Consider the following 26,881-nt stretch of genomic DNA (forward strand, 5'->3'; position numbering starts at 1 on the left):
AAACCTCATAATATATTTTTCTCTCTCTCTCTCTGATGATATACATATATAATATTTTTTAGTGGTAAACACAAAATAAGTGAGAAATATAATTACAAACTTCATGAATCAAACATAATTCTTATTTTAGCATGAAAAGCATTTTAAAAGCTACAGACTGATGTTATTGCTCACAACTGTGCACCAGATCAGACCATGTGCTTTCATGCAGGCCATATATCATCTTTTGTCCTTGAGCTAGAAAAATAAAATTAAATTCTAAAAAGAAATGAACTTTTATTAATAAATGAAGAAATTAAGTACACAGCATTACCCTGGTCTCATAAAACCAGAGACATAACAACCTTCAGTATGGACATATGGTTGCTTTTATCATCACCGCTACAGGGCAGTTCTTCACTGATGAATTGAAGATGGGGTGTATTGTTAACCCTTCAGTTGCTTATTTCAAGATTCTTTAAAATAACTTTTTTTTTATTAAGATGTTGAATTTTAGTTGACCATGCCATGGTATGGTAGCCACAATGTCTGTCTATGTAAAAAATGTATTGTGTTGTAAGATATGTGATTACCAGGCAGATGATCTACACAAAGTGATGTAAATTCCCTTTTGCATACATGGAGACAAATTGCAAAATATCGTTTTGTTGAGTAGATCTGTTTAGCTGTGTGTTTCAATGATGGTAGACTCATCTCAGCCTTGTAAAACAATCAGCTACAGGTTACTTTCTCAAGCTCAAAAACCTCCACAATATTACACAAAATCCTCCTAAACTCAACCAAATGTCATAAGATCACTTTGGGAACAGAAATGGGATCATCATTTTCATCTACTAACCCACTCATGCTTTTTGCTCAGCAAATGACCCACAGCTTTCTTCCTCACAGATTACATTGCCTCACTATCATGTCTAGGACTGCTTACAGCGCATCTTGTGGAACTGGTAGTTTAAGACTATTAGGGCTTGCTAACACCAGAGTATACATCAGACGAGTGCTATCTGATTTTTTTGTCGGATGGCACTCGGACCAATGTTATTCATTCAATTGGGCAGTGCTGATGCACAATTATTTTCACTGACAGAATCTGTCAGTGAAAAGAAAATTGCAGCATGCTGCGATTTTGCTTTGAAATCGGATGTCACTCACCCACTCAAGTCTATGGGTGCATGTAAAACATCAGACTGCACTTGGATGACCATCCAAGTGCAGTCTGATTACTGCACACTGACACAATGGATAAGCTGGAGAAAGAATCAGATCACACTATGCTGACACTGATCAAACTCTAATCAGTTTGATCACAGTGTAATTTGCATAATCGGCCCGATTCTCTAGGATGAGAGACTCTAGGGCCATTTAACCGTAGCCTTACATTGCACATACAAGTCACAGTTTGCCTTGAAAACTTCCTTGAGTTCTCAGTTTTAACCGCAGTAAATGCTCCACAAGTACGTGAGATGTTTTTAATAGTATATGTTACCTATTCACCAAACTGTAAAGGAGCTGACTCACAAGCAAGATTCATTTCTTTCCTATCCTAGGCACAAGTAAAATGGTAAAAAGTATAAAATCACTGGGTATCACACGATTAAAGCGTCACTTGCTTAAATGGAGCGGTGGTCATGCATGTGTACTACCACTCCATTCATTTTATGTATGGGACTGATGACGATAGTGGAGTAAAGCGATTGGCTCTCTCAACCAATACCACAAGGTGCCTTCATAGTGTGCGCAGGCACCTGTCCAGTGGACCCGTTGGGGCTTATGTCTGAACCACCCGCAAATGGGATTCGGACGTATGCCCCGACGGGGCCATAGACTATAATGGTTCCTGCAGAGCGAACGTGCGCTCTGCAGAGCATCATTTTCAGGCGTATACACCTACTGGAGTCGGACACCCAGAGGCAGTCTACTACGTCTGGGTGTCCGCCTCCAGTAGGCGTGCACGCCCGAAAATAATGAGCCTCACTTTTGCTTTGCCGGCACTATTATAGTCTATGACCCCGTCGGCGCATACATTCGAATCCTGTTTTGCAGGGGGTTCGAACATAAGCCCCGAAGGGGCCACTGGACAGGTGCCTGAACGCAGTGTGAAAGCACCCAAAGCAGTACTGCTCATAAATGTCCATCGCTCCTATTAAACAGGGTGCACAGGACTGCCATTGTGGTAATCAGTATGTTTCTCAGTAGTGGGAGTTCCCACAATCATATATTTATCTCCTACTCCGTTGTTAAGTACTTAATGTTATCTGCAAAATACTACATTTAATATACAAAACCTAAAGATAAAAACAATGAATAGATACCCTGCAGCAAGTAAATAAGTAAAAAACTGAGTACTTCATTAACACTATTTTGATGAAAATCAAAAGCATGTCATCCCACCACAACAAGGTGTACCCAATCAGGAAGATCCTCAACTCTAGTTAGTCACCTTGCTATGTGCAGAAGGCCTCAAAATACACAGGGGCAGAGCAGGGCCTGGAACTCACAGCATTTTGCCCTTGTCTGTGGAAGGCTAAATAGACAAGAAGATGCACAGTTCAAAGGTGAGCGCCCCCTCCCCCAAATGTACCAAGTACAAGAAACTAAAGCTAAACCAAAACCATGGGACAGCATTCATAATACATTTAACATAGTCGAAAACTAAGAGACCTCTGATATACATTTTCTTTGTCAAACGAACCATACAAAGTGGAGAAAACAAGTGGGGTAGAAAGAATAACAGATATGTCATGTTCTCAGTTACTAAATCCTGGCATTGGGCTAGGCAGCCAGGATCCACTAGAAACAGACTTATGAGACGTGTAGCTTCTGATCTACGGTGAGTCAACACGGACTTTGGGAATTTTTAATTCCCCTGGGCATCCTGTGCTTTTTATGCAATTTTGTATTTATGCAATTTTGTAATACTGTAAATAAATTTCAACAAAGAGAAATCCTTTTCCATTTATCAATAACAATGGGGCATGACAAATGCTTTGAAGCTTAAAGCGGGCTTGTTTCTGTCCCTATTTTATACCCGTTGGTCCCTTGAGCATTTCTCTTTGTTTTTTTTTCAAATCCATCATACAGTCTCGGAGATTATGGGCCTTTTTACTTTGTGCCAATTTTTATGGCCATTACTAAGGGGGCGGTGCTCATAGGATTCTTTGGGGGCATTATGACCCCCATGAACAATGCCCTTTAGTAATACCACTGGCCTCTTTTGAGTTAGTAACAAGTTTTATTCTAATTTCAAAGTAATAAACATGCTGGCGAATTTTCTCAAGTGGATTTTATTCCTTGTTCTCACTACTACTGTATGATGCATTTTTGCCGTTTAAGACTTCAATCATTACGTAATACACTATAGTTGAATGGGGAGGGGGGAGCAGATTCAGCACGGAGACAAGAAGTGAAACTCACAAATAAAAAGTTTAGCATTCCATGCTCTTGTTGAACCACGTCTAAAATTCCCACACAAAAAAAGTAAATATTACAGTAAACACAGGATGATTATCAGTCACAATTCTTAAGGTAAGGAAATGACACAGGATAGTGATTCACGTACTGACCACTTGATGTGACATCAGACAAATTGCAAGTCGCACGTATTACGCTCAACAGCAGTCTAAATACACACTATGATAAGTATATATATATGAATCTTACAAGTTTCTTCTCCAGCATAAATACAGGGCTAGCAAGGGAACTCCAAATTTCAGCCTGTACTGTGCGGATTTGAGAACTCCCAAGATAGCCCTTTAGTAGTTTAACATGGTCTCCGCCGTGAACGCGAGTGCATTGTTACATTATATTACATTCCCATCATGATCGCAAACTTAGCTCCACACTAAGGCTTTCCTTCTTACATCTGTTTTGTGATTTGCATATATTTTGTTCCCTTATTCCCTGTCAATATAAATTGAAAAGAATACTTGGGAAAAATTCACACAGTCTGATAAAGTAATGACTTAGATCAAGGTGTCCGTTGTGCCACAGTGGACAAAAGGCTTAATAAGTGGACCCAGAAAAGACAATGGAGAAGCAGGTTTAAATCTCCAGCTTGTAATCTAAACCATTCAAGAGCGAAAATGAGGATGGCGAAAAGCTGATCATGTAACTATTGAGTTACCAGTAAAGGTGACTCACTGGCAGGATGTGACGGATCTGGGGGATTAAACTACATGCCCTAAAACAGGCAGCATTGTATGGCACGTTTTATAATAAATTTTTAAGAAGCCTAATAAATTATTGACATGAGTGAGAAAAAAAGGCAAAGGAAAAAAAGCAACAGCATAAGCATTACGATAAAGAAGTGATATTTTACACATTTCTCTGTGCGTTGGTTTACAGTTTGGGGAACATTGTTTTAAAGGGGCATTCAAGTAGGTAGTAGTTATTTCTATATTAGTGCAGGTCTGACCGCTAAGCCCCACATTGATTTCCAGCACAGGGGACCTCTGTCTACATGTGAATGATGTGGCAGTGCACAAGCTCAACCACCACTCTTATTCCTGATGAGATGGCTGGAGACAGCCAAACAAACTATCTGCAAGAAATGTTATAACTGGAATACCCCTTTAAAAAAAAAAAAAAATTAAAAACAGCCTTTGGCTCAATCTCGAGCCATGGCGACTTGATGGATGAACACTCTGTAGAAAGATCTCTGCAGTCAGATTGATTGCATTAAGCAGAGTTGCTGGTGTTCCTCTTCGCCTTGTTATATCTATTCTTACGACAATGGTGTCCTTCTCCAGAGATTGCGCTCTTTGTATGAGGTGTCCACAAAGTTGGCAAGTCATAGCTTGGTGATCCTGGCTTCGAGTGACCGGTCTGGCTTGATTTGTTCGTTCTTCTTGCCATTTATGGTATTTATAGCATTATTTGGGAATGTTTAGCTTGCAAAAGAGAAGACTGAGAAGAGACTTAATAGCAGCTGTCGCACTGTAGAGGGATCAGCTTTATTCTCATTTGCACAAAGAAAGGCTAGAAGCAATGGGATGAAACTGAATGGGAGAAGATACAGATTAGATTAGATATTGGAAAAACCTTTTGGACAGAGAGGGTAATTAATCAGTAGAACAGGCTTCCACAAGAGGTGAGGAGTTCTCCTTCAATGGAAGTCTTCAAACAGGGGCTGGACAGACATCTGCTTGAGATGGTTTAGTGACTCTTGCATTGAGCAGGGGGTTGGACACAATGACCCCGAAGGTCCCTTCCAACTCTAACATTCTATGATTCTATGATCCTTCTCCAGAAACACATTTTGAAGGCGTTGGATTCCTCTTCGCATCCGTAGGTCACCACAGAAAAGACCAAACTACGTACGAACGGTGTCATCGCCTGTGAAATGTTTCTTAAATTTAGCTTCCAATAAAACAGGAATTCTAATACTCCAGCACTGAACTGTAAAAAAAATATGTACTGAGTAGAGACTATATCAACATTTGATCTTCTTGATGATACATCCTGCGTGTACAATAACAAAGATCATGATACAATTAATACAAACACTCTGTATAGATGGAGAATCTTTTTCTCTGGTGAGCCAAGGAAACTCTGGAGTCCGAGACTTGGCAAGTGCCAATAATTTATACAGACCAAATCAATTCAGATCATCAATAAATGGCAGATATACCACTGATATTTTACAATGGGCAATTCGTGCTGCAATAGATTTGTTTCGGAACTATAAATGATTATTACTCAGAGAAAGATTGGAGTGCAAAAAATTGCAGCACGCAACGGGCTAAACGGTTGCGAGTTATAAATTTGCATCACGAATGAAGCTCTTTGTAAGAACTGGAAAAATAAAATATTTCTCATCTTCAGTTGAAAAGTTAATCTTGAAGGCCATCATTTTATTGGTGAAAGATGCTTTAGATGAATGTTGGTCAAACATGGCAATTTCATCAGCACCAGATGACCATCTGACGTGTATGGAGGTGCAGAGAATTTGGACACTGAATTTCAATATGCCTGATGCTTTTGTTTTCACAGAAGATAAGATGCTACCAAAGTTGTCGGACAGAGGCTCAAGGCCCCCATACACATTAGAGTAACGGAGGGCTCAGCTCACAGTCTAATGTGTATTGGAGCCTTCCGACTCTCCCGACAAATGATTTTGGGGGAAAGGAGTATCAAATGTCAGAGCGAGTGCTCCTGTGCATGGAGGAGTTGGTAGAGATAGCTGCTGGCCGAACCATTGTTCAGATGACAGGTATCTATTGTGTATGGCATCCCTTAGTCCCCTCCCGTACTAGAATTAATGCACTCTCCATCAAGGCCCATTGGCAACAGAACTGAGAAGTACAATGTTAGTTTAAGCAATTACCTATTTAAGCCTTACTAAAGATTTGTCTTGAATATTGTTATCAATTGTTGGTAAATATAGGGTTTTAGGCCTATAATTGATATGTGTGATAGAGAATGGTCTATTCTTCTCCTGAACACTGTCATTACAATTTGCCTACATGGAATAGCCTTAACAGTTGTAATTGTAGTTTTCTGAAATTGTATACTAAATGTGAATTCTGCACATCTGGTTTTACCCTATTTCTTTCTAGACAACACCGCTGAACAACTCTTCACCTCATAAACTTCTGCAGCAACTTTATTCCTAATTCCTGGGAAACAGCTCATAGTGTTCTCATATCCTTAAGACTGAAGAAGTCGTCATAGAGGGACCTTAATATTGCCTGTTGTGACTCATGCTTCCCAGAATGGACAGGAACAATTTTTAATGACCGTGAACATGAACAATTTAATAAGTGAGATACGCCTATGAGATTAAAGAAAAGGAGAGGGAGCCATACCAGTAGGGGTTATATAACTCCAGCATAGTTTAAAGAGGTTGTCCACTACCCTGACAACCACTTTTCAATTAAGGGGTTCCCCTTGTAAAATAAAAACCTCCCACATTGGCGCTACTCCAGCAGTTGTAGCACCAATTCTACCTTGGTCCACGTGGTATTATGCCACGTGAGCCCTGCAACCAATCAGCGGCAGCTATTGGATTGTAGTGCTCCTACATCCAACCCCTAGACGAATGTTGGACAAACCGAAGAAGTGAGAAAGCAGTAGCCCTAAAGCAGCTGAAGACTGACTGCAGGGATAACGTGGAATAACCTTGGGACACCTGCTGGGACGGTGAGTTTATGTCTTTTTTTTTGCAAGGGGGGAATACTCATCTAATTGTTTTTTCATTATTAAATATATGAAATAAAAGGGTAGGGTTTTTGTGTGTTTAGATGGAATTTCCAGGCTTATAATCAGCAGCTACAGCAGGGTGGCTGTGGGAACTCGGCTGTTAGAAGCCTCTATTGCAGAGTTCTCCATCTCCGGTCCTCAAGAGCCACCGACAGGCCATGTTTTCAGGATTTCCTTAGTATTGCACAAGTGAGAATTGCATCAACTGGACAGGCAAGAATGCAATCACCTGTGCAATACTAAGAAATCCTGTTGGTGGCTCTTGAGGACCAGAGTTGGGGAACCCTGCTCTATTGCAAGGCTCCTAAGGCAGAGAAGCTTCAGAAGATACATCAGCAAATCTGGGACAGTTCAGTCTGACACAACTGTGAAGGTTGCAGCCAATAAGAGGCTGCAGCGCTCATGTGACAAACTAGGTCACAAGATTGCCAGGGGAAACAGCACTCAGAGCGGAGAGTGCTTTTTTTCTGATTTTATTCAGCATACAAAAAAAAGGCATTTAACCGGGGTTGTCCATAAGGGGACAACCCCTTTAAAGTTGACTAGTTAGGTTTTAGGCTCATCCTTAGTGAGCCTGCACACATGCGCTATATGAAAGAGAATCTGTCAGCAGAAATCACAATACAGACTACATACATTAAGTAGATCTGTTAGACCTGATGAGGCTGGCATCCTTTCTTTTTCTTTTCCACAGAGTGGTAGTATAATTCTGATGGTAAAATGAGCATTTCACATGCCAGCCTCATTAGATCTAGCCGTTCTAAGTGATAAATAGTCAAACATTTTTTACAGAAATTTCGGTTAAAGTTCTGATGAAATCCACCCGGCATAAGTGCTTTTCAAGTGTCTGGAACAGAAGACTCATGACCAAAAAGTACAACAGGCAAGTACAATGTGAAGTGAAAGTTTACTGTACAGCCAGCGATGACTAATGCACTGCAGTGTTTCTGGCTCATAACGCTTTTTTTTTAAGCACTCATTGGTTATAAAAATCAGACGATTATTGTGTGTCAGGCAGAAAAAAAAAAATACAGACTGACAAACTGCAATGACCAAGCAAGTTTTCAGAATGTTGAACTGAAAACAAAATTCCCACATTGCTCAAGATACAGTCGCAATGACTGATTCCGCACATTTGCCGTAAGGTAGAGTGGTTTAGCTTTTCATGTCTTGAGGAACCTGGCCTATAACACATATGCAAATACTCTCAGAAGAGAAGACAGGATGAAGACCAAGACACAAGTCAGACTTTTATGGCTCACCTCATACGTGACCTATATTCCTTTATAGTTGTGAGGGGGGGCCCGAACACAAAGAAAATGTAAAACCTCTACTACAGCGCAACCATTTAAAATGAAAGTATATTTATATAGAAGCTATAAACATTTCGAACAGAAAAAAAAAACGGTCTTTGATGTGTTTTGTTCTCACTGGTATTTTCTATCTAGATAAAACTATGTTAACCACTTCAAGAACAGATGTGTGCACTCCTTTCATAGCCAGAACATGATCGCATTTCTGCAGCACAAGATATTGCTCCATTACAGTACTTTCTAAAAAAAGACAGATTTCCACCTGTGAAGAAGATATCCACATAAAATCTAACAATGAGTTACGTTTCTGCAGCTTTTATTACAGTTCTAGTTTTAAAGAGTTCTCCGAAAGCTTGGAGACAACCAATATCGCCTCAGGGGTTCGATGCTTCACGAATGTGAAAATCTACTCCGTAATGTATGAGGTTGTCCCATTAGGAAAACACCAGACCATATGCTCCATTAGGGCATGAGGACATCATGGGTCCAGACTGCACCGCCAATAATAAGCAGCACTTTTTCACGAGAGATCACTATTCTAAAGTCAAAATCAGAAGTTGACGCAAAGAAGTCTAAGGCCAAGTTCACAGGCAGTCAAAACCTGCTCTCTTGGCTGTTTTGCAGCATTTTTGCTGGAGTTTTTTTTGTGTTTTAATGCAGATTACATGTATGATCAGTCTACACTACATGTTTAATAAAGTTTATTCACCAAAAAAACTCAATACATAGCCAAACCTGTTTGATGCATGTTTTGCAGGTTTTTTTTGCACTCTCATTGCTTTCTATGGGTGAAAAACGTTGCAAAAAGCTGAAAGAATAGCATCACTGCACTGTGCACTATACTTATACATTTGAGGTTCCCTGCACGTATTTTTTATCAAATTGTGTAAGCCCACCTGCCATGACAAGACGACCTCACTCAGATGGGTCCTTACACCACACAATGTACCTGTACAATGCAGACTTACCATTCTCTCGAGGCTAGGAAAATAACATGCAATATACAGTTTCTCTGTTATTCCTTGTGGAAACATATTAATAAACATTGTCCTTGTCAGTTTGTAAGAATAGGTGCTGCAGAACTGTTATGAGTAATAAGGGATTTAATAAAACAGACGTCAGGAGGACAGATCATCTTCAACAGTGGTGCTTGATGTGCAAAACTTAGTATCTACCGTTTTGTTGAGAGAAGGTACCATAACACACAAAATACAATAGAAGGGAGTATCATTGGATTTAATGTTACCATTAAAGGGGTTGTTCACTACTTTAGAGTACCCACCCAATGTATCCCCCAGGGCCCCTAAGACTTTTTGTAAATACCTTCCATTGCAGATAATGCCTGTGAGCGGCGCTATCACTGGCCGCTCACAGGCATCATGTGACACCCGGCGGCAGCTCTGGCAGCAGCCGGGGGTCGTTTCCTTCCTGGTTCCATAGTGGATGCCAGGCTGTGGGCGGCGTTAGCTCCCCCCCACGTCACACCCGGCATCCACCGCACGCTCTGCCTCTCCCCATTCATTGGGAAAGCACGCGGTGGATGCCGGGTGTGACGTGGGGGGTAACCCCGCCCACAACCCAGCAGCCACCGCGGGGACCCCAGAGCTGAGTTACGCCTCACTTGTCGTGACGTCAGCGTGAGGTCACGTGATGCCTGTGAGCGGCCAAGGATAGCGCCGTTCAAGGCATTATCAGCAACAGAAGGTATTTACAAAAAGTCTTAGGGGCTCCAGAGGGATACATTGAAGGGGGGGGGGGGGTAATCTAAAGTAATGCACAACTTCTTTAAGAAGTGGGTTTTAATTTTTTCCTTCTCTTTCATTGGATTTAGGGTGATAGCATTTTATTTCCAGCCCGTCCCTAAGAACATTTTATTTTAGCCCAAAAAATAAAAAAAAAAGCTGTAAACATGTGGCAGGCTGTGCGTTGCTAATCAACTCCTGTACTTTGGAATAAGCAGACATTTGCAGACACTTCCTATATGTTTGCAATATTCCTAGACCATGAAGTCATATCCCATTTTCTCATTGTTCTGTTCTTCTACTATCTGTATACAATTTACTTTCAGACGTCTGATTAGATATTAGGTGCTTTCCAATATAACTCACCACTGCTTTACTAACTTCTCAGAATCAAACATTTCAGAATGTTTCATGCCTTTTAAATGAGGTTAATGGAAATCTGACAGCGGGATTTAATACCCCAAACTATTATATGCACATGCAGCTCTTTCAAAGACAAGTCCAGCAATACCTATACGTGAGTTGAAATGAAAATGAGGCTGTAAATGTGAAGCCTCTGTCACTCCAGCTCTATTCCCCATCATGCGCTGCCTCCTCCTGCTTGACTGACTGCTTTTATTTATCTGAAATCACATGGCATAGAACCTGAGTCAAACAGAAGGAGGTGGTGCCGGGTGGGTAATAGAGCTGGAGTGACAAAGGCTTTCAGAGCTACCATAGACTTCAGCCTCATTTGCATATCAATTGAAACAATGATTTCTCAGTTATGGAGGAACAGACTGGCCATGTAAAGGTATTGTTGGACTAGTATTTGTAAGAGCTACATGTACATATAAATAAATCGGGTGTGAAATCCTGCTGACAGATTGCCTATAAGACTTTCAAGTGATAAGTACTTTCACAACCAATTATAATTCCATTAGTCTGGCAACTTAATGATCAATGTGATGAACAACTGATAAACTACTGGGCGCTATCAATGTCCTAAATGAATGGCTTGTAAATCTGACCTTCAGGAGTTGTAAAAATTGTTTCTAGTATTTTCTTTTGCTTTTACTTGGACCATAAAAATTAATGCCATTGTATTGGGAATTTTTAGGGTATTTCAAACAAACAAAAATGTTGAAAAAGGTCATCACATACTGTAATAGTATGTGCTAACAGATTGTACTAACGTTAAGTATTAAAATGGTTGTCTAATTAAAAAAAAACTATTTTAAAGGGGTTGTCCGGTCCAATTCGGTAAGTCTGCAGTCACGCACTGTGAGCTGTGGGGATTCACCAGTTTCTGAGGCGGGACCGGAGGGAATGTATGAGCTATACATACTCCCGGCCAGAGCCCATCCAGTGGGCGTGGCCTCACTAAATAGACTTGTATTGAACGAGGCCGCGCCCTGACTACTGATGCGGCCATCCAGTGGGCACAGCCTCGCTCAATATAAGTGTATGCGGCGAGGCCACACCCACTAGTCGGGCTATGGCCCAGGAGTATGTATAACGCATACATATCTTCCGGTCCCGGCTTAGAAACCGGTGAATCCCCGCAACGCACGGTGCTTGTTCTGGGGGGATTCTGCACATGGGAGGGCATTCAAAAGGGCATACATAACTCCTTTAACCCCTTCACCTCCCAGACTGTTTTCAAATCCTGACCAGGCCAAATTTTACAATTCTGACCAGTGTCACTATGTGGTAATAACTCTGGAACGCTTCAACATATCACAGTGATTCTGAAACTATTTTTTCGCGACACATTGTACTTTATATTAGTGGTAAATTTAGGCTGATATTTTTTACGTTTATTTGTGAAAATATAGGAATTTTGGCAAAAATGTTGAACATTTAGCAATTTTCAAACTTCACATTTGTTATGCCCTTAAAATAGAGAGTTATGTCACACAAAATAGTTAATAAATAACATTTACCAAAGGTCTACTTCACAATCATTTTTTTTTTTGTAAGGAAGTTAGAAGGGCTCCAACAAAATTTACAAAACCAAATTTTTTTTGTTTTAGGGACCACATCACATTTGAAGCGACTTTGAGGGGTCTATATAACAGAAAAAAAAACAAAAGTGGCACCATTATAAAAACTGCACCCCTCAAACTGCTCAAAACCACATCCAAGAAGTTTATTAACCCTTCAGGTGCTTTACAGGAATTAAAGCAATATGGAAGGAAAAAATTAACATTTTACTTTTTCCATCATAATTGATCATTTAGCCCCAAGTACGCTGATACCCATACGTGGTGGAAAACTACTGTTTTGGCACACGGCAGGGCTCGGAAGGGAAGGAGCACCATTTGACTTTTGGAGTGCAAGATTGTCTGGAATCGATAGATGCCATGTCGCGTTTGGAGAGCCTCTGATGTGCCTAAATAGTGGAAAAAACCCACAAGTGACCCCATATTGGAAACTACACCCTTCAAGGAACTTATCTAGAGGTGTGGTGAGCACCTTTAACCCACAGGTGTCCACAGAATTTTAGAACGTTGAGCCATGAAAATGATAAAATACATTTTTTCCCACAAAAATGTTGATTTTGCCCCAAATTTTTAGTTTTCACAAGGGTAACAGATGAAAATGGATTGCACAATTTGTTCTACAATTTCTCTTGAGTACGTCGATACCCCATATGTGGTGGAAAACTACTGCTTGAACGCACGACTAGACTCAGAAGGGAAGGAGCGCCATTTGACTTTTGGAGTAAAAAATTGGCTGGAATACATAGTGGACACCATGTCACGTTTCCAGAGCCCGATGTGCCTAAACAGCACAAAGCTCCACAACTGACCCCATTTTAGAAACTACACCTTTTGAGGAATTCATCTAGGGGTGTAGTGAGCATTTTTAACCCTCACGCGATTCACAGAATTGTATAACATTGGGCTGAGTCAATGGAACATCACCATTTTTTCCACCAAAATGTTGCTTTAGCCCCAAGTTTTTAATTTTCAAAAGGGGTAATAGGAGAAAATGTACCGTACAACTTGTTGCGCAATTTTTCCTGAGTACGCCAATACCCCATGTGTGGTCAAAAACTACTTTTGAGACATAGAAGGAAAGGAGCACCAAATTGTAGTGCAGATTTGGCTGTTATGGATTGCGGGTGCCATGACCCACTGGAAAAGCCCTTAACGTGCCAGAACAGCAGAACCCCCCGTAAGTGACCTTTATTTTACAAATTACACCTCTCAATGAATTCATCTAAGGGTGCAGTGATCATATTGACACCATGGGTGTGTCACAGAATTTTATACCATTGGGCAGTGGCGAAAAAAATACATTTTTACCACAAAAAAATTGTTTTAACCCCAGATTTTACATTTTCATATGGGAAAGGAGTAAAACTAACAAAATTTCCACAATTTGTGCTGAACGTAGCAATACCACATATGTGGCTGTACAGTATTGTTTAGCCACACGGCGAGACTCGGGAGGGAAGGAGAGCTATTTGACTCTTTGAGAACAAATTATTTTAGAACAGTTTGCAGAATCCATATACAGCGCCCCTAAGTGCCAGAAGAGCAGAATACTTCCTCAAGTGACCCCACGTTGGAAATTACACCCCTCTGGAAATTTATCTACAGGTGTAGTGACTATTTTTACTCCGTGGGTCTTTTCCAGAAACAAGCAGCAGTGGATATTGCGGAGTGAAAATTTCAATTCTGCCATTGTAGTGCCCAGTAAATTGTGCCCAGCTCGTGCTTCTGGAGACAACGACCCTGTAAATTAGGCGGGCTCTCATCGCTACAGAAATGTCAAACATGTGGACCCTAAAGGGAGCGCAGTTGGATTTGGGAGCGCAGAATGTGCTAAGTGGGGATTTGTTTTTTATTTGTAAATCGAGTTGAAGCCTTTATTGGGAACATTTTACATAACATTTTGGATCACGTATATCCTGCACTCTACGCTGAGCGCTTATATTGGGGTTTCCATCTAAATCTCTGAGTGACTGGATCCCTCGGAGGTTTCATCTGAATCACATCACTATAATGAGTCAGCAGAGTTACTCTGGACTCTGTCTAGCCTCTGTTCAGCAGTGTCCTTTTCAGAGGTGTACAAAACGGTGGAGCACCCTCCCCGCCTTCGAAATGCTGCGATTGATATGGATTATGGCATTTAGGGGGTTAAAATGCCAGGGACAGTGCGGGCACTTTTCCTAGCAGTGGCAGCAAGGTCTGAGCTTTAACTTGCTGAGCACCAGGTGGTGACTGCACAGGCACAGCTCCTGCACTTCGCATGATCGACATGATGTACCCATACATCAAAGGTCGGGAACTCCTTCCCATCTATGATGTATGGGTACGTCAAAAGTTGTGAAGGGGTTAAAGACCTTTAAAATAAAGATGTACTGGAGGACAAAAAAAGTAAATATTGGCCTTCAATATGCGATTGGTAGGACATCTCACAAATCATCAAAAGAAAAGGGCCACGTGGCTTGGAGCTGTACTGTAGATCTTTTTCTACAATGGCCATTAACAGTGTTATTTGCATACAACCATGTCGGAGTCTAATTCTTATAGAACTTGTGGTTGATAGGTGCAGTGTTTCCTATGAAGATTGCCAAGTGGATCACAACAGCATTGTTCTATTGCCGAGTTGAAGGTTAGTTGTGGCCTAGTAGGGAACAACTCAGCTTTTGGTTTTAAAGAGGACCTGTCACCAGTTCAAAAGTGAACAGTTTTTGCTCTTTATTGATTTGTGCTGCTCCGTTTTGTTTTTTTTTCAAATCTGCCATATGGTGCCAGAGACATGGGCCTTTTTATTTTGCGCTAATTTTTATGGATGGTGTTTACCAAGGGGGCAGTGCTCATAGTATTCTCTGAGGACATGTCTTTATTCTGCTCTACATTACTATCTTGTGAGCTATGCCCCTTTGGCAAAGACCATTAAAAGAAGCTCTGAAGAAAAAAGGCCCATATCCCGAACAGTATGGTGGATTTACAAAAAAAAACAAAACTGAGTACTCAGAGGCTCAGTGGGAATAAAAGAAGAGCAAAAACTGGCCACTTGTGAAGTAGTGACAGGTCTCTTATGTGGGAGTTCCATGCATGGTGATGGACAGAGGTCAGGACGGAAAACAGGACTGCGGCATAACAGGACTGGAGAGCCAAGTAGTGCATGGAGATTTTGGCTGTAGTAATTCTTAATTGACCTTTTAAATTATCTGTTCATCTGATAGTTACAACTGTAATATCACAGGCAAGTAAGTAGTAGTAGTGACAGTAGCAAACTTATACCAGACAGAATATGCATACATCTAGAACAATATTGGGAGGGGAAAAGAAAGAAGTGAGGCGGCAGAGAAACAGATGCGTGAATGTTCTATATTCAAACAAATTGTCTGAAAGGGAAAAGGAACTAAAAAGATCAAAACTGAGAAAAGACACAACAATGACACCTGGCTGTGCGCACACCATAAAGTGGTAGCAGAATGAAAAAGGCCAGCTACATAAGCAGTTCAATATTACCAAAAGAAATGGTGCTATAGTCATATCAGTCTGGTCTGGAAAGTGATCGGTGTCTGAAAGGTTTGATCACCAACCCTTTTCTCTTCCAAGTGTGCTGTTTCTGCAGCAGTAAAGACACAAGCTAATACATGTGGTACAGATCTGCCCTCTAGAGGTAAAAAGGCATCCTGCTAACTTCATTCTGAATGAGATTACATTTGTTATGGTATGTGGCAGTTAAAACACCGGGAACTGTTTGAACGTCCAATAAAAACACATTTTTATGAGCAATTTTTGAATCGTTTTTTTTTTTGCACGTGTCGTCTTTTTCAGGTGGAAAAAGTACCACAAAAAATGAACACAGAGCACAGCAATGCAAGACAACATTGCTGTACACACGTTCAGTCTTATGTCACTTCTTTTAACCACTTCAGCGTTTGGAAACCTTGAAGTGGTTAAAAGAAGTAACATGTTCATTCTTCGGGCGGCTCAGTTTAGAAACAGCCTGACTTATATACTTGAAAGTACAAAGCAAAGATGCCGATGGCAGAGCTGCCACAAAAACAACGGCAAGACCAGCAGCGAAGCCACTTCAAGAAAAAGACTGCTGGCATTTTGCTAAAGCGGTTTCACCTTGGAAAACTTGGTGGTTGTGCACATACCCTAGTAGAGAGGAGCAAAGACTTGCACTACCGTGGTCCAGCACTCTATTGCAGCCAGACTATGGCAGTGTGACCTTCCTCAGGTGGCATTAACATACCACCATGCTGACCGGGAACCTCTTGTGATTACTAGGCTCCTGCGATGCCGTGGCACAGAAAACCTTACGACATCACATGAGGCCAAGTCACTATGCCTCACACGACGTCATGAAGTCGCAGGGGCATTATAATTGCAAAGCGTGCCAGCATTCGAGAGCAAGCCAAAACATTCACATTGCGTTGGATGACGGCTTTTGAGCTTCAGGCCACGTTAAAAATGGAAAGTACATAAAGCTTCAAATGGCAGCCAAAACGGCACCCCAGAATTTGCAAATAGCAGCAAAAACTTACACAGTCTTGTCACCAATTGCACAGAGTCTAGCTTTCATTTTCTACGGATGTAACTTTTTCACATGAATCTGCTGGTAGGTTTAGTTCTATTGCTTTTTCTTCATCTTTGACCTCTGGATGCAAATCTGAAAACCAAAACGCTCAAGGTTCGGGCTTGATTTTATTCTGCATAGTGATATCAGTTCTCTAGTCAAAGCCAAGGCGAAACGAGCGTTGGGCACAACATCTCTGCAAGGGGTCTGTACCTACTTCATAAATAGGTAGTGTTATTTCCAAAATATTGATTATGTATTTACTGATAGAATTCTTGATATCATCGATATATCTACTATATAATTGTCTGTCTGTCTGTCCAGGAAATCCCGCGTCGCTCATTGGTCCTGCAGCGGCCAATAAGCGCCGCGGGATTTCAGAAAAAAGATGGCAGCCATTAGCGGCTCATCTGCGGGGCGGAGCTCAGCGGCGTTGCAGCCGGGAGATGAGCGCCGCGAGGAGCTCATCTCCCGGCCGGTACCAGCAGAAGGACCCCGACCGCCGGACCCATCTGCGGGACGGAGATGCAGCCGGGAGATGAGCGGCGCGAGGCGCTCATGTCCCGGCCGGTACCAGCAGAAGGACCCCGACCGCCGGACCCATCTGCGGGACGGAGATGCAGCCGGGAGATGAGCGGCGCGAGGCGCTCATGTCCCGGCCGGTACCAGCAGAAGGACCTCGACCGCCGGACCCATCTGCGGGACGGAGATGCAGCCGGGAGACTAGCGGCGCTCATGTCCCGACCGGTAGCAGCGGAAGGACCGCCGGCGTCGCTGACCTCCATGCGGAAGGGAGGACTGGGGAGCGGCGCTGCGGGTCGGGATACTTCTGCTGCGAGCGCCCGCTTATGTCCCGGGTTCTCGCAGCGGAAGTAGCCGCACAGGCAGTGCCGCTCCCCGGTCCTCACCAAGACGATTCGATGATTGGTCGCGGTCTTCGGACCCGACCAATCACTGATCTTAGCGCAAAAGTTAAATACCGCTGTGCTGATTGGTCGCGGACGCTGCCCGCGACCAATCACCGATTTGGGCGCCAAATTTAAATATCGGCCGCGACCAATCAGCACAGTAGTGGTTAACTTTAGCCGCAAGATCAATGATTGGTCGCGGGCCAAGACCGCGACCAATCACCGATTTGTGCGGCACATTTAAATAGCGTCCGCGACCAATTGGATGTCAGCGCCGCTCCCCGGTCCTCCTTTCACACCCTTGCCGCATGGATGTCAGCGGCGCTGCCTGTGCGGATACTTCCACTGCGAGAACCCGGGACATGAGCGGGCGCTCGCAGCAGAAGTATCCCGACCCGCAGCGCCGCTCCCCGGTCCTCCCTTCACACCCTAGCCGCTGATGTCCCCACAGTATCAGCATGGTGTTACAAAGGTCCGGACATGTGTGTTAAAAATCGCTGATTGGTCGCGGGCAGCGCCCGCGACCAATCACCGATTTGGGCGCCAATTTTAAATATCGGCCGCGACCAATCACCGATCTTGGCTCCACATTTAAACACCGCTGTGCTGATTGGTCACCGACGCTGGGCGCGACAAATCACCGATTTTGGTGCCACATATAAATAGCGTCCGCGACCAATCAGTACAGCGGTGTTTAAATGTGGAGCCAAGATCGGTGATTGGTCGCGGCCGATATTTAAAATTGGCGCCCAAATCGGTGATTGGTCGCGGGCGCTGCCCGCGACCAATCAGCGATTTTTAAACACAAATGTCCGGACCTTTGTAACACCATGCGGATACTGTGGGGAGATCAGCGGCTAGGGTGTGAAGGGAAGACCGGGGAGCGGCGCTGCGGGTCGGGATACTTCTGCTGCGAGCAGTCGCTCATATCCCGAGTTCTCGCAGCGGAAGTAGCCGCACAGGCAGCGGTGCTCCCCGGTTCTCACTAATACGATTCCACTCCCCACTCCTCACCAATACGATTCGCTGATTGGTCGCGTGAGGAGAGCGCGACCAATCAGTGATCTTGGCGCTAAAGTTAAACACCGCTCTGCTGATTGGACGCTTCTGGCGTCCGCGACCAATCAGCGATTTTGGTGCCAAATTTAAACCCCGCTCTGTATCGCTCTGCTGATTAGTCGCGGTCGGCGGCCGCGACCAATCAGCAGTATTGGCGCCAAATTTAAACACCGCTCTGCTGATTGGTCGCGGCTAATCAGCGATTTTGGTGCCAAATTTAAACACGCTCTCCAGTCCTCACTAACACGGTTCGCAGATTGGTCGCGGCTGCCGCCCGCGACCAATCACCGATATTGCCGCCAAATTTAAACACCGCTTTGCTGATTGGTCGCGTTAGGCAACCGCGACCAATCAGCGATTTGGGCGCCAAATTTAAACGCCGCTCTGCTAATTGCGCCCCGTCGGCCGCATACCTATTCTAGAATACCCGATGCGTTCGAATCGGGCCACCATCTAGTTCATAATAATGGTATACCCCTATATCGTGCCTTTTTAATTTTATCTGTGTAATATTTTCCCTTAACTATTTTATTCGTATGTCATTTACAGTGGTGGCCAAAAGTATTGGCACCCCTGCAATTCTGTCAGATAATACTCCGTTTCTTCCTGAAAATGATCGCAATCACAAATTCTTTGGTATTATTATCTTCATTTAATTTGCTTGCAAGGAAAAAACACAAAAGAGAATGAAGCAAAAATCAAATCATGGATCATTTCACACAAAACTCCAAAAATGGGCCAGACAAAAGTATTGGCACCCTCAGCCTAATACTTGGTTGCACAACCTTTAGCCAAAATAACTGCGAACAATCGCTTCCGGTAACCATCAATGAGTTTCTTACAATGCTCTGCTGGAATTGTAGACCATTCTTCTTTGGCAAACTGCTCCAGGTCCCTGATATTTGAAGGGTGCCTTCTCCAAACTGCCATTTTGAGATCTCTCCACAGGTGTTCTATGGGATTCAGGTCTGGACTCATTGCTGGCCACCTTAGAAGTCTCCAGTGCTTTCTCTCAAACCATTTTATAGTGCTTTTGGAAGTGTGTTTTGGGTCATTGTCCTGCTGGAAGACCCATGACCTCTGAGGGAGACCCAGCTTTCTTACACTGGGCCCTACATTATGCTGCAAAATTTGTTGGTAGTCTTCAGACTTCATAATGCCATGCACATGGTCAAGCAGTCCAGTGCCAGAGGCAGCAAAGCAACCCCAAAACATCAGGGAACCTCCGCCATGTTTGACTGTAGGGACCGTGTTCTTTTCTTTGAATGCCTCTTTTTTTTTTTCCTGTACACTCTATGGTGATGCTTTTTCCCAAAAAGCTCTACTTTTGTCTCATCTGACCAGAGAACATTCTTCCAAAATGTTTTAGGCTTTCTCAGGTAAGTTTTGGCAAACTCCAGCCTGGCTTTTTTATGTCTCAGGGTAAGAAGTGGGGTCTTCCTGGGTATCCTACCATACAGTCCCTTTTCATTCAGACGCTGACATATAGTACGGGTTGACACTGTTGTACCCTCAGACTGCAGGGCAGCTTGAACTTGTTTGGATGTTAATCGAGGTTCTTTATCCACCATCCGCACTATCTTGCGTTGAAATCTCTTGTCAATTTTTCTTTTCCGTGTCCACATCTAGGGAGGTTAGCCACAGTGCCATGGGCTTTAAACTTCTTGATGACACTGCGCACGGAAGACACAGGAACATTCAGGTCTTTGGAGATGGACTTGTAGCCTTGAGATTGCTCATGCTTCCTCACAATTTGGTTTCTCAAGTCCTCAGACAGTTCTTTGGTCTTCTTTCTTTTCTCCATGCTCAATGTGGTACACACAAGGACACAGGACAGAGGTTGAGTCAACTTTAATCCATGTTAACTGGCTGCAAGTGTGATTTAGTTATTGCCAACACCTGTTAGGTGCCACAGGTAAGTTACAGGTGCTGTTAATTACACAAATTAGAGAAGCATCACATGATTTTTCAAACAGTGCCAATACTTTTGTCCACCCCCTTTTTTAGATTTGGTGTGGAATTATATCCAATTTGGCTTTAGGACAATTCTTTTTGTGTTTTTTCATTGAAGACAAATTAAATGAAGATAATACCAAAGAATTTGTGATTGCAATCATTTTCAGGAAGAAACTGAGTATTATCTGACAGAATTGCAGGGGTGCCAATACTTTTGGCCACCACTGTATGAATTAATATTATGTTAAATATCTGCTGCTGTATGTCACATTTATAGGTTACATATACCATTAGAGAATAAGTTCACCTTTTCCTATAACATGAAAATAATATTTAAGAATATATGTGCTCAGTCCTCAATAAATAATCCTTAGAATGTAAAAAGCAAAAATAAATGTCCTAGTGATAGTACAGTGTAGTCTCTTTTCAAGCAGTAAGTGGTTAACACCTATTTAAAACATGCTGATCTTTGTTCATAAAGAGAAAAGGAGGCTGAACAACTCAGAAAATTACTGTATGTTAAGCAGTGAAGTACAAGTGGGCCATTGCTTAAACATCGGGTAGCTTTCATGATAGTAGCTGCAATTTCCGTTCCCAATTAATCATTAGTTTCGGTTTGAGTAGATATTTTTGCCATTAAGCAAACTTGTCAGCTCCACTTAAATTCTTGGTACCTTGTACCAAAGTATTAAGTTGTCCAATGGTAAACTGCACTTTCTTCATGGGCAGAAAATCAATCCTTTTATGCCAGGAATAGAGGTTACTAAGGAGCCTTATTTCCAAGTACCAAGGTTTATTTCCAAGACAAAAAAAGTGATGAAGTATCAATAAGTAACTCAATTCACAGTATATTATGTGTATAGTTTAGCTTGGTGCATGAAAAGTGGAGGATCTTATTTGGTCCAAAAATTAAATAATCAACTAGCCCTTGAATAAAGAAATACATGACATACAACAACTTTCAGATACAAATAGTTGAATTGGTCGGGGGAAGCCATAGCTGGGCAGATATGGATAAAAGGCCAGACATGTAAGAGGTGGACTGTTGAATGCTGATATAATATGGCATATACAGGTGCTTCTCACTAAATTAGAATATCATCAAAAAGTTAATTTATTTCAGTTCGTCAATACAAAAAGTGAAACTCGTATATTATATAAGTCATTACAAACAGAGTGATCTATTTCAAGTGTTTATTTCTGTTAATGTTGATGATTACGGCTTACAGCCAATGGAAACACAAAAGTCATTATCTCAGTAAATTACAATAATTAACAAAAAAACACCTGCAAAGGCTTCCGATGCACTTAAAAAGGTCCCTTAGACTGTTTCAGTAGGCTCCACAATCATGGGAAAGACTGCTGACTTGACCGATGTCCAGAAGGCAGTCATTGACACACTCCACAAGGTACCAGAGTTCCAATTTTCATTGGGAAATCAAGGTCCCAGAGTCTGGAGGAAGAGTGGAGAGGCCACAATCCAAGCTGCTTTAGGTCTCGTGTGAAGTTTCCACAATCAGTGATGGTTTGGGGACCATGTCATCTGCTGGTGTAGGTCCACTGTGTTTTATCAAGACCAAAGTCAGCGCAGCCATCTACCAGAAAATTTTAGAGCACTTCATGCTTCCCTCTGCCGACAAGCTTTTTGGAGATGGAAATTTCATTCTCCAGCAGCACTTGGCACCTGTCCACACTGCCAAAAGTACCAATATCTGGTTTAAAAACAACAGTATCACTGTGCTTGATTGGCCAGCAAACTCGCCTGACCTCAACCCCATAGAGAATCTATGGGGTATTGTCAAGAGGAAGATGAGAGACACCAGACCCAACAATGCAGACGAGCTGAAGGCGGCTATCAAAGCAACCTGGGCTTCCATAACACCTCAGCAGTGCCACAGGCTGATTGCCTCCATGCCACGCCACATTGATGCAGTAATTGATGCAAAAGGAGCCCCGACCAAGTATTGAGTGCATTTACTGAACATACATTTCAGTAGGCCAACATTTCTGATTTTAAAAAATTTTTCAAACTGTTATAAAGTATTCTAATTTACTGAGATAATGACTTTTCTCCTTTCATTGGCTTTAAGCCATAATCATCAACATTAACAGAAATAAACACTTGAAATAGATCTCTCTGTTTGTAATGACTCTATATAATATAGGAGTTTCACTTTTTGTATTGACGAACTGAAATAAATTAACTTTTTGATGATATTTTAATCTAGTGAGATGCAAATGTATATACAGCATTATAAATCTCTCTGAAGCCTCAAAGGTGAAGTCCAGAGTGGGGCATCAGCCTCTGTAAAGTACATATTAATATGTCTCTGGCTGATCACCTATCCTACCCCGTAGCACTTTTGCCTAGGTAGTAACCATTGCAAACTGAAAACAAGCCACAAGACCTGCCGTTTTGGAGATGCTTTGATCCCAACCCTTGTAATCATACAATGTTATTTAGGATACCTGTGAAAAGCTACAGCTGATGAGCGTAAATGCAAGAAATAAATGGGTATTGTACATCATAACTTCACTCTACAGACGGAGATTATGACCTCCAAGTTTTCTGCTAGCACTCACTCAGTCGTTCAAGGCATTATGCAAAACATCTTGTAAATTAAAACACTTGCCTGATATATTCGAAAGGGTATATAACGAAAGCCTCCTTCTTCTGGCAAATATTCCATAAGTTTCCGATTTATCGCCCAAAACTGTTCAAATTTATCTAGGATAAGCAAGAAAAAACAAATGCTTAGCTTAACTAAAAGTTCACTCCATGTTACACTAGCCAATTATTGTGAATGACCGTTCTTAAGCATGATTATTTCCCAATAATTGCCCAAGATCACCCGATAAGAAGCAAAACGTTCATCTATCGGGAGAGAGATTAAGCAGTTGAGAACAATGACCGTATATAAGATATGCATAGAATTATTATTACAGATTGATCTGTGCACATCAGAAGCATGGTGGTCGGTCTAAACAGGCTGCTAAATGTCCACCAATCAGCATACACATATAGCCTATCAGCGTTCATTTAACACCGCAAGTAGCCGGTGTAAACCAGACTTACAGGTCCCTTGCGTCTCTCCCTCTCCTCCTGTCGCTGGCCTCTGTCAGTGACTGACAGGTCACTTTTCTCTGTGACCTCTTCCCCCCCGCCCAAGATCTCATGCGAGTGTCGTAGAAGACGCACATGTGGAAAGATGGATAGTCCGGCTCTTGCAAAGTCATCAGGACCTTACTGTGCAGATATCATCATGACAGGAAGCAAGCAGCTACAGGGAGAATATTACTTCATATTCTCCCTATAGCCAAATTTCCAATAAGACAGCCACATACACAGTCATGGCCGAACAAGTTGACACCCTTGAAATTGTTCCAGAAAATGAAGTATTTCGCCCAGAAAATTATTGCAATTACACATGGTTTTGCTATACACATTTATTTCCTCTGTATGTACTGAAACAAAAAAAAAAACGAGAAAAGAAGGCAATTTGGACACAATTTCACACAAAACCCCAAAAATGGACCAGACAAAATTGTTGGCACACTCAAATTTTCACACAGTTTCGAATAAATAACTGCAATCAATCACTTTTTAGAACCCTCAACAAACTTCTTATACCTCTAAACTGGAATTTTGGACCACTCTTCTTAGGCAAATTGCTCCAGGTCGCTCATATTTGAAGGGTGTCTTCTCCCAACAGCAATTTTAAGATCTCTCCACAGGTGTTCAATGGGATTTAGATCTGGACTCATTGCTGCCACTTCAGAACTCTCCAGCGCTTTGTTTCCATCCATTTCCAGGTGCTTCTTGAAGTATGTTTGGGATCATTGTCCTGCTGGAAGATCCATAACCAAGGATGCAAATTGAGCTTTCTGACACTGTGCACTACATTGGAGCCCAAAGTCTTTTGGCAATCTTCAGATTTCATGATGCCTTGCACACAGTCAAGGCACCCAGTGCCAGAGGCAGCAAAACAACCCCAATACATCTTTGAACCCCCACCATATTTGACTGTAGGTACTTTGTTTTTTTCTTTCTAGGCTTCATTCCGTTTTCGGTAAACAGAAGCATGATGTGCTTTACCAAAAAGCTCTATCTTGATCTCATCTGTCCACAAGACGCTTTCCCAGAATGATTTTGACTTACTCATGTACATTTTGGCAAACTGCAGTCTAGATTTTTTATGTTTCTGTGTCAGCAGTGGGATCCCCCTGGGTCTCCTGCCATAGCGTTTTACTTCAGTTACATGTCGACAGATAGTTTGCGCTGACACTGATGCACCTTGAGCCTGTAGGACAGCTTGAATTTCTTTGGAACTTGATTGGGATTGCTTATTCACCATCCGGACTATCCTGCATTGCAACCTTCCATCAATTTTTCTCTGCCGTCCACGTCCAGAGAGATTAGCTACAGTGCCATGGATTGTAAACTTCTTGATTATGTTGCGCACCGTGGACAAAGGAACATCAAGATCTCTAGAGATGGACTTGTAACCTTGATATTTTTCAACAATTTTGGTTCTCAAGTGTTCAGACAGTTGTCTTTCTGTTCTTCATGCTAAGTGTTGCACATACAGACACACATTGCAAAGACTAAGGGCCCCGTCACACTAAGCGATGCAGCAGCGATCCCGACAACGATACGACCTGTCAGGGATCGTTGCTGCATCGCTAATACATCGCTGGTGAGCTGTCAAACAGGCAGGCTCACCAGCGATCAGGGGAGCAGCGATATCGTGGAAAGAATCGTTCCACGATGTCCTGCTCCCGTTACCAGCCTGCTGCAAGCAGGAGCAGGCTGGTAACTATGGTAAACATCGGGTTACTAAGTGCGCGTGTGCCCCTAGTAACCCGCTGTTTACCATGGATACCACTCTGCTACGGTGCGCGGGAGCCTCCGTGCACCGTAGCAGAGTGGTATCCATGGTAAACAGCGGGTTACTAAGTGCGCGCGTGCCCCTAGTAACCCGATGTTTACCATAGTTACCAGCCAGATCGTTGGTCCCGCTGGTCACACACAGCGATGTGTGCTGGCCAGCGGGAGGCCAACGACCAAAAAATGGTCCAGGACACTTTGCAACGATCAGCGACCTCACAGCAGGGGCCTGATCGTTGCAAAGTGTCACACACAGCGACATCGCTGGTGAGGTCGCTGGTGAGTCACCAAAACCGTGACTCAGCAGGGGGCTTAAGTCAACTTCTCTCCTTTTTATCTTGTTTCAGGTGTGATTTTCATTTTGCCCACATATTACTTGCCACAAGAGTTTAAACTAGCATCACATACTTGAAAAAAAAGTTGTTTACCCATATTTTTGGAAAGGTGCCAATAATTTTGTCTGGCCCATTTTTGGGGGTTGTGTGAAATTATGTCCAATTTGCCTTTTCTTTGTTTTTTGTGTTGCTCCAATACACAAAGGAAATAAACATATATGTAACAAAATAAGTGTAATTGCAATAATTTTCTGGGAGAAATACTTCATTTTATGGAACAATTTCAAGGGTGCCAACACTTTTGGCCATGACTGTATGTAAAACAGTTTATGTGCAGACTAGCAGTATGGCTCCACCTAAATACAGTTTTTTCATGGCAAGCTGCACTTAGGATATTTATTAGTGTTCTGTGATCTTAACAAAACTAATATTTGGTTATAAAAGCTACAATCAATCAAAATAAAAAAATAACTTGCACTTCACTAGTAAAAATGTGAAGAAAAAAAAATAGGGCAAAAAAAACAGAAGTCTCTAAGTGGAATATGCTTTGTCATAAAGTGCAATGTTTGTCAGATAAATTACAAATGATCTACAGTAATGATGAATCAGATTTACACAATGTGAGTCCATACTGCTAAAAAAAAAAACTATGTGGAGGTGTTTGAAATGTCACATTTAGCTAAGTTCATTGAAAACACACTCAGGCTTTTTATGAACTCGAAAGATTCCAATTGCAACATTACTCCCTGGTGAAAACACAGTTACATAATGTAATGCCACCAACAGCCTGGATTAAAGGTGCTCAGTATAGAGGCTTTATGGCCAAACTGGCTACATTAAGGTCAAAGAGAAAAAAAATCTAATACTTTGCAATCAATGTCCAGTGTTGAAGATCAAAGCATGATATAAAAAAGATATTGTTTGCGTGCTTAACCCCTTAATCACC

The 26,881-nt window shown here is 42.2% G+C and overlaps 1 protein-coding gene across 4 annotated transcripts in view; it reads right to left on the bottom strand.

Annotated features, from left to right (window-relative positions):
- ATG5 (autophagy related 5) overlaps positions 1-26,881 on the bottom strand; it is a 170,527-nt gene that overhangs the window by 63,881 nt on the left and 79,765 nt on the right. For all 4 annotated transcript variants that reach the window (XM_073675782.1, XM_073675781.1, XM_073675785.1 and 1 more), the window contains exon 6: positions 23,346-23,440. In XM_073675782.1, the coding sequence (XP_073531883.1) occupies positions 23,346-23,440 (95 nt within the window). The remainder of the gene's footprint in view (positions 1-23,345; positions 23,441-26,881) is intronic.

Source organism: Phyllobates terribilis, unplaced genomic scaffold (genome assembly GCF_046119375.1).
Source record: "Phyllobates terribilis strain yellow unplaced genomic scaffold, ASM4611937v1 Scaffold_3__8_contigs__length_932513732, whole genome shotgun sequence".
NCBI classification, from domain to species: Eukaryota; Metazoa; Chordata; class Amphibia; order Anura; family Dendrobatidae; genus Phyllobates; species Phyllobates terribilis.